Here is a 9,341-nt window from a genome sequence, read left to right on the forward strand (position 1 = left end):
GGCAAGTGAATTTAATCCAGATCTTACCTAGTTTATGCAATTGAAACACTCTCCTGTTGTTCCCATAATTTGCCCTGATGACAACTTCGCAAACTCCTTCCATTTTTAATAAGTAAATAGTCATTCACATGTATTCGTGTTCCTGCCTTTAACATTTTGGTAAAAAGGAGGAATATGGAACATAACGTATGATCTGGAAAGCTAGCTGCATCCAGATTTCTTCTGGGAGTGGGGAATTGTTTTTATTTGGTTAAATGCTGCGTGTTCTACTTTTTTTCCTCCCTGAAATACACAAAGACTCAGCAAAAGTACCTTCGGAATCTCTCTGAATACAGCGAAAAGGAGGATATGGGGTTTTGTGCATGGGAATAATTCTGTCTGAATGGAAGGTTGTTTAACAGTAACAAATCACCTGCAAATTAAACCCTAGACTTAATTCATAATTATGAGCCCGAAGTTGTCACTGTGCAGTGTTAATTGAATGTATCTGAGCTTTGGTTTGCGTGAGATTTTTTTGAAGTTGGAGACTGCAAGACTGTGATGGTTTACAGTAATGGAGCTAAATTCCCTTGTACTGGAGATCTGTTCCTATTGAAAAAGTAATTTGGCTGTACTCTATACTGATGATAGCCCTCCCTTTTCTGTAAATCTTTGATAGCAGGTCAAATCTTTATGTTCATACTTGTTTCAGTTACTCTAACCTTTTCCTAGCTCTTGATGAACACTTTGGTGAAGGCTTCCTGCACAGCAGCAGGGGCGAGGGAGGCAGAATGGAAACTGCTTTATGCAGGAAGGCATAAGCTTAACACAGAGCAGGTGGGTCTGTTTGTCATAGAGGATGGTTCTTAAAAAGAAAAGTAAATTTATGTATCCCAGCTAAAAAGTTTATTTTAAGGCTGTGCCTCATTTTAAGTTGAAATAGTTTTCAACAAAAGTTAAACACCTGGACTGGTTTGTGAACAATTATACAATTATAGTGAAGAGGCAGTGAAAAGAGGCAGAATGTTGAGTTGCAGATGCATCCATACCACTTAGGTATCCAAATAACACAGTTGTCCTAGATTCCCTCTGTAGGCAGAGTACAGAACTATGTAGATTCCTCACTTGAGAACTGTGTTGTCCTCTGGATGTGTCTTTATTAGCTGTGTCAGAAGGCTGAGTGATTACCCCTGTAACTCAGATATCTCAAAAAAAACCTCAGGTGGGACAAAGTTTGTCCTCTTCTCTCACGTTGCCATTGTGTATGTTAAGATTAAGCTGAGCAACACTTACCAGAGATGCAAAGTTAGCACTTTCTTCTGTGTGCAGCGGTCACTTGGATAGGATAAAGAAAATAATTGGAGAGGCATTGGCATGGAGAGAGCTAGTCAGCTAAATCCAGCGCAAGAACATTTGAGCCTGCAATTGCATAATAAATTTTCATCTGATTATCGTGAAACTGCGGCAGTCTCCTGAGGGGTTACAGCTTGATGGGACAGTTCAAAATAGGGTCCTGTATACAAATTCTTAGCAAGCTGCTGCAGATTCAGTGACTGATAAATAAACAGATCTTGGATTACAGGAGGTGAATTAACACTAATTCACAATGCTGCTTGGGCGTAGAGTATTTCTGAAGGGTGGAGTTTTTGATGAAAACAGGCAAGTGTCTGGAGATAACATCATTTCTTTTTCAGCATTTTTTTTCCCCCAAAACTTTTTCTGCAGACTCATGTTATGTACCTGTTGAAATTTAAGGCTGGACTGGCCACTAAACTCAGATGCTCTTTGTGATGTCCCCAGCACCCTCGCAGGGGAACCAGGTGGAAAAAAAACAACTTGAACCAGTTTAATGAAAAAGAAAGTAATGCTGACAATAACAATGAAGATGTTGAAATATATACAAGTATGTAAATATAATCAAAGATGCAAGAGAGTATGTTAGTACAGAACCCACACCTTCCAGATGGCAACTAGGTCACGAGTGGAAAAGTCCCAGCCTGGACTTGGCAGCAGATGGGAGCACCCAAGCCCAGAGTCCTGACAAAAAAATTGAAAAGGAAGCCTTGGAGGAGCTGTGCTGCTCCCACCCAGGGCAGCAGGGGCAGGTCAGCTGTCCCGAGAAATGGAGCTCCTCCAGGAACCAGAAACACCAGCAACACAGATGAGGAACAGCCAAGGGCAATCCTCCCCGCACAACAGGCAGTGAAGACCCTGCGGCTTCTCGTAGGGACCTTTTATACTGAGCATCACACTGTGATTGGTCCATTTGGGTCACCTGACCCATCCTCTCCTCCCATAGACACAGCTGCTCCCTCTCCCCAACTGTGACTGCCCCTGTGCCAGGAGCCCCAGAAAACTTTTATCCTGTGCTCTCAAACCGGGACAGTACATCCACAGGCTTATGGAATATTTTTCTTAATTTAAATTTAATTTAGAAAACAGTATACTTTTCCGGCTTTTTTTTTTTCCTCTTCTATTTGTTGGGGATAATTACAAAAAAAAAAGAGAGAGAAGGCGGCTGTGTTCCTGCGTGTTTTTTGCAATAGTCTGCAACAAGCAGAAAGGCCAGAATGTGCCTGTGAAGTATTTTGCCTCTCATGTATTCTGGGGACATAAATTAGGGTTTTGGTAGATTTTTCATTGTGTGCTGGTACCTCTTGTTCATTGTAGTTGATGATTAGCTTAGGCAGTTATCGTAAGCAGTGTTTAATTAGTGCAGCAGAGGAACAGAGACTTGTTCAAAACATTCTCTAGAGGTTTCTCAGGAAGGCGTTTGCAGGGCTCTGACTGCATTTGTTTCCAGTAGGGCTGAAAGAGTTCATTGACACTGAAATTACTGAGCATACTACAGATATTTCACATAATACTGAAAATCAGTATATAATATAAGTCCTTGGAAGATAGGAACTATTACTTCTCATTGCTTAATAGAGTACTGTGGATGAATTTATCTGAAGAGCCCATGCCAGAATTGCTGCATTATTAAACCGGTGTAGGAATAAGGAACTCTGCGTCCTTCTTCACTAGAACCATACAAAATTATTGCCAGGAATGCTAGTTATAGGTATAATTTCCAAATAAATGAGGTGTGGGTTCCAGGGTTATGCATGCTTTGAATGAATCATGGAAGAAAATTAATGCCTCTGGGCCGTATTGCATGAGTCACAAAAGAAAATCAATAATCTAATTTTTGTATCAAGACTCCAGCTAGTTTGGCAGCTTGTGGGGATTGAAGGTTTATTGTGTTAGGTTGCCCTAAAAAGCTACTTTACTTTGTTTCTTAGGTGTAACGAGAGACAGCAGATCTAACTGTCTTACTTTCATTGCTGTGCACAAACCCACAGTATGAGGTGACTAAGTTAACATTGTACTTATTTTCTCAAGTTTCCCAGTAATTGTGTTTTGAGCTGCTGCAAAACAATACTGGCTGATAGCAAAATGGTGAAGCAGAGCCCTTTGCTGTGTTATCTGACATCTCAGCTCAGGTACTTGCATTGTTCTCCATGTAATCAATGAATAATCTACTTGATGCTGACTTTGTTCTTTGGGCAATCCAAACCCCCTACAAAGGAAAGTGATTTTTTTTTTTCTTTTTAAAAGCACAAGCATTGCCCTTCACTCAAGTCTAGCAAAAATGTTCTGAGCAGTTGCAGAGGACAGCTGCTTCCTCTGTCGTTTGTGAAGCCTACGAGAACATTCGCGATGTGGCTTTCAGAAGCACTCTCCACTGGCATAGCTCCACAGACATCGAAGTCGATGGGAGTTTTATTTCAGTGGGAGCAAGCCGAAGCTGAATGCCCTACTTTATATGTCAAAGTTGGAGGAATGAGTTACAAGAAGCTGGCTGAAGTAGCCAGGATGTCGAAAAGAGACATTAGCAAATGATGTACAAAGCCTAACGAATATTAAGCTAAGAAACAGCATAACAAAATGTCCCTATTTTGCCTTAATATGTCTGTAGTAGCGTGTGTCTGCTACCTTGCTGTAAAGTGCACTTGAAAGAAATAAAATATAAAAGAAAAAGAGAAGCAGCAGTATTTACAGATTGACATTTGAAGTGCCACCAGCATGAAAGGCCGCTGGGAACTGAAATCAGACTCAAAGGGAGCTTGGGGAGCATTTAATGCCAGAGCTTGGCCATCAGCTCAGAACCTGCCATTACTGAGCTGCAGTATTTCTAAGGTGGCATTTAAATAAATGGAGCAAACCAATATGGTATTTGTCCTGAAATAAGACACCTGGAGAGAGTAAGTAGCTAATAAACAACAGCGTAGATTGGGCGTTCGCTACGTGGTGGAAGTTGCACGTGCTTCCTGGAAGGAGCTGTTTGTGGTCCTTGGGCAATATTTTCTTCTGTGGTAGTTCTGTCTCTGATTCGCCTGGGCTCTGTTCTTGTACACTAACACCACTTGTGCTCCAGGGTGTTCCTGCAGTTGTAGCATAAAGGATGACCTCTTGTATCCGGCACCTTTTTGCATGGGTGGAGTGGAGAGCAGCTCTCCGTGAACCTTCAGCTTGTGCTTCTCCATGCTGCTTCCTCTCAACGCTCTTCTCTCTTTGGCGCTGCCTAACTCTGACTCTGGCTGTTCATGGGGTTTTCCTTTGTGCTTGATCTAACCATGTGGTAGAACAATACAAATTGAACATGGTTCTGTCAAGCACCATGGAAGGCTGCATACTCCCTGCCGCATGGCATGCTGGGATACTTCTGCTGTTTTCAGAAGCATCAAAAGGTGAGAGATTCCCCTTTTCTCACAGGAAAAATGAAACAAGTGAAGTGTTGCTTAACCAGACTCCTGGGCAGTGGGCGTGGGAGCCCCAGTGATGTTTGCGACAGACTTTCCAGAGGGCTTGCATGCAGAATAACCATTTCTAAGTAATTAATCTGTTTAATTGCTCTTATAATGAAGAAGTTAGGCAACCTGTTGATTAATATGATTCAGGGGTGATTCCAGCCATACTTACAGAGATGAAAAATCGATTTTGTCTTATACCTTACAAATAACGTAGGCTACGTCTCTCTGAACTGACCAGTGAGTCCTTCTGCTTGAGGTACACTTGGGATGTTACAAGATGCCTCCTGCTTAATGTATCTTTGGACCTGATCTGACCAATCTTAATGCGCTGGAATTGCGTTGTAAAGTCTACTGCAAAAGGACTTCAGAAGAGTCTGCAAAGCGTTATCTCTTGAAATGCCCCCTATGTAAGGCAGAGATAATTATATTCATGAAAGACTCTGAGAGACTCATACAGAAGTTTTTCTTATACAGAAATAGTGGCTCATCTTGCCAATTTGCCACATACCTGTTGTGGAGCCATCAGAAGAAGGACATCTGAGCTTCTTCGATTATATCTGTAATTACTGATAAGAATTAATACTAGTGATGTGGAATTATGACAATGAACCTCCTTTTTTTTTTCTGAAAACCTGTAAGAATTGTGGTCTAGTGGTTACATGAAGAAGTGAGTGTTGGGATTTCTGGGGGTTTTGTCCAAGTTTTAGACCAAGTGTTCTCTGTGATTATAGTTTTGGTGCCAAATTTGAGGCAGCAGGATCCATCTTTTCTAGAATGAATATATCATGTAAGTATTGAAGCCCCTGCTGAGACAGCTTGATATATTTTTCTGGAACAGATCATCCAATGTTCATTTTAAGCCCTTTGGGCAAAGTTAAGTTTTAAAAACTTGACATCAGGTTTGCTAAACTGATTAAGAACAAGACAAAACGCTGTTTCTGTCTCTGTTGCCTAATTTCTCCATGTGAATATTAGAAAAGCACCAGAAATTTTTGAGCACTTGGAAATGTGGTGTTTCTTTAACTCAGTACTGCTGTTTTGTAGAATGATGTGTGCGTTTGGTTTGTGGTACTGAGGAATTGCGATACCCTGGTACCCAATAGTGGTGTCACACAGGTTGTGAAATTAAAATGTTATTGGAGGAGCTAGCAATTCAGGTAGACCCAATTGCCTCAGTTAAACACAGGCCTTGATGTTGCCTTGGCTACTCATTTTCACTTAATTCTTTTTATTTTAGAAATTACTAAAAACTCCCAGGTCATGTTTTACATTCAGACAGGCTTCACAGAGTTCTCAGCTACAGTGCACAGGTGCTTTCAGGTATAATAAAATGACCAAATGGCTGGTCTGGAATAGTAAAATCAAGGCAAGTGTTTCTTCTGTGCCTATCCTGCATCCCTTTTCCATGGCTTTCCACGGGAGATTTTATAGTGTGCGAGAAGTCCTACACACATGGGATGGTTAATTGTGCTTCCGGAGTCCTGTCGTGTTCGCTCGGAGCCCTGCAGCAGCTGATCAAGCCCTGCATGTAGAAATGGATACACACAGTTAAATACTTCCGCAAGCAGATGGCTGAATTTCACATTAGTATCCCAGATGGGAATATCTTAATAGAGCAGCCACCTGCCCAAGTGATCTCGAGGCTCAGGTCAAATAGTAAATTTTATCCAGTCTTTGGCAGGTGGTTCCTTCTTTATCACAGGCTAACGGATGACTGCACGCTTGCTGAGCATATACACGCTATTGATTGCTTTTGACTCGGTGCCTACCTGCGTAACTCTTATTTAAACTCATTTAGGAAAAAAAAAAGGGGGGGAGGGGAGAAAGTGCAAGAGAGCGAAAAAGAAAAGCAAGAAGGTGATGTTTTCTCCCTTCCCCTCCTGATGAGGGTTTCCCCTGTTGCAAACCTGGAGGCAGCAGACTGATGCTCAGGCAGGATCGACTTCTTGTAGCTGATGCAGTGTGGAAAGTCGTTTGCCATCAAGAAGGTGAGACTGCCAAGTCAAAAGGTGGTAAATATTCCTTATTTACTTTGCCAGAAAGCCCGAGAGAAAAAACAAAAACTGATTTTTGCGGTCTAATGTTACATACCTCTCTTTCTCCTTCATAAAGCAATCCACTTACTTTCCCAACCTTTTTTTCCCATAGCAAGATAAATCTTGTATCCATCAATTGACTAAAAATTATATTTAATAAATTTTTATCCTGTATAACTTTGTGACGTTTGTCATTATTCGGTCCAAGAAAATTTTCACAATGAAAATTAGAAGTGCTTCTTCATGGGTTCATTTGAGGATTTTCAAGACGCTTTCTGATCATTCAAAATCTGTGGTAGGTTTTTCAAGGTGTACTTTAATTGTAGCAACTTTAATAAACTCTGGTCCTGATAACTATTCATGTTTGGCGTTATTTCCAAGAAAGCATAAACAACCAAATGTACTGTCTCATACACCTAAGAAAGAATAGCTGTATGAACTTATAATCAAGCCATCACCTGACTACCAAGCCTAGAATTTTTAGGACCGGAAATCAGATGTTTGAGTTTTTTAAAGCGTAGAAGTTTAAATGGTGGTGGTGTGAGGAAAGGCTTAGACTGTATTTTTATAATATTTCAAAATGCCCAATGGTCCTAATATTTTAAGCAATGTGCTGTCAAGCTATAAAACAGCAGCAAAGTCTCACTTTATATGTATAATTTACAATAAGCGTGGTAACCTGTGAAGTATTTAGCACCACAGAAGCGGTAATGTATGAAGCTGTATGTGATATTTCTCGTAATCTAGTTCGGAATTGTAAAACTAACCTGTGTCTGTGGAATCAAAATGTTATATTGCCTGCAGAATTGCTTGCATTGCCCTGAGAAGGTAACGTGTAACATAAATTAAAATAATAGTGGGTTTACGTGATTTCTTTTTTCTTACAGAAAATAGTATGTGGTCATAAAGTGAGCAGTGGTGTATTTATCAGTCTGGGAAGGGGAAGCAGGTGATGAACGTCATCAAGTCTCTAAAATCAAATTTTAGCTCAGGTTCAAGTTTTTTCTTGATGTTTTCAGGTTCTTAAGAAATGAACTTGATCAGGTCATTCCTGAGGAAGCCTTGCAGTTGACTTTTAAATAAGTTTAAAAATACTTCTCGGTAGCTGTGATCACTGGGCATTGCGCAGGGTTCCTGAGACAATTCTAGTGCTTCCGTTATGAAATATGAAGTGAGCGGGGACTTGGCAACACTTTGCTTACGTACACATTTATTAATACTCCTGGTTCCTTGAAGCACAGAGATCAAGTTTCCAGCCTGCTGTTATTAGAAGAGGAAAACCAAACCTGTAAAGGACAGATTAGTTCATTCAGCCTAATTGGAAAAGCATTTCATTAGAATGGGTCAAAAACCTAGTCTAACAGGTCTGGCGAGCATGGTATAATGGTGCATTAGGGAGTGCTTCTCACTAAGCATGGTCTACCCATTCCTTAATTAAAATGAAAATGATTTAAACTGCCATTACTTTCCTTTGCTGTTTGTTTAACCTAGTTAATAAAGGGATCTAATTGTTGGAAAATTGACAAGGTTCTCTCATAAAAGGTTGCTCTCAAAAATAACTCTAATAGCTGAGGTCTGAAAATTTTCAGCTTTTTAATGACATCTTTAAAAATCCTTTGCCATTTGAACTCACCAAGGTAGCTCCTGTTTTCATGTGATCCCTTTTCCTTGTTATTGGACTAAGTTCCAAATGGGAAAAAAGTGACTTTACTGGAGCTCATTTGAAGCAGGCTCCAACAGCTAATTAGATGTGCTTCAAGAAGTACTTGTACAGGTAGACTTGTTAGACAAGATATTAGTCTATCAAGGGAAGAAGGAAAAAAACCAGAGACTGGTCTTGGGAGTAATTTGAAAAACTGCTGAAAAAAAGTCTTTGGCAAGTATTAAAATTGTGTGCGGGAGGCAGCCTTGAGAATAAGTTCCATAAAATCTTGGATTGCTGCAGCTATCAGGAACCATTTGCTGTAATTTATTTCCCTTTTCTTGCAGGGTCAGAGGATTACAGAAGTAAATTCACTGGGAAGTGTTTCATGGACCTTGTCTGTCCCGAGAAGTGTCGCTGCGAGGGAACGATTGTAGACTGCTCTAACCAAAAACTCACTCGATTACCCAGTCACCTTCCTGAATATACCACTGATCTGTAAGTGCTGACTCTCCAAGAGATGCTCAGCAGGGCATGTTGGTTTTCCTAGTTTTTGCAGGCTGGCAAGGGGACTCAGACCAATTCAAGGCACCTCCTACTTTAATCCCTGTCTGAAAAAGAGGAGGTTAATTTTATTTCAAAGGAGCACCCCGTCTCTCTTATTTCCTTAGCATCCATGACAGCTGTGGGGATGAAAATGGAGCGATGGCCCTGTGTATCAGCAAGAGTATGAGAAAACATGTTTATTACTTAGTAACTGAAGAATCTGGTTCTTTAGTTATATTAGTAGCCCCTTAAAACACACCTCTCCTTTTGTGTTAGTATTCTGTTTATTGTATTTAAGGTAGTCCATTTAAAGTCACATAAAAAATTGTTGATCGGAACCAC

General features: G+C 40.5%; 1 protein-coding gene across 1 annotated transcript in view; it reads left to right on the forward strand.

Annotated features, from left to right (window-relative positions):
- LOC104273786 (slit homolog 3 protein-like) overlaps positions 1-9,341 on the forward strand; it is a 137,425-nt gene that overhangs the window by 87,422 nt on the left and 40,662 nt on the right. Inside the window, exon 10 of the mRNA XM_009869217.1 lies at positions 8,801-8,951. Within this exon, the coding sequence (XP_009867519.1) occupies positions 8,801-8,951 (151 nt within the window). The remainder of the gene's footprint in view (positions 1-8,800; positions 8,952-9,341) is intronic.

This window comes from Apaloderma vittatum, unplaced genomic scaffold (assembly GCF_000703405.1).
Source record: "Apaloderma vittatum isolate BGI_N311 unplaced genomic scaffold, ASM70340v1 scaffold13285, whole genome shotgun sequence".
Classification (NCBI taxonomy): domain Eukaryota; kingdom Metazoa; phylum Chordata; class Aves; order Trogoniformes; family Trogonidae; genus Apaloderma; species Apaloderma vittatum.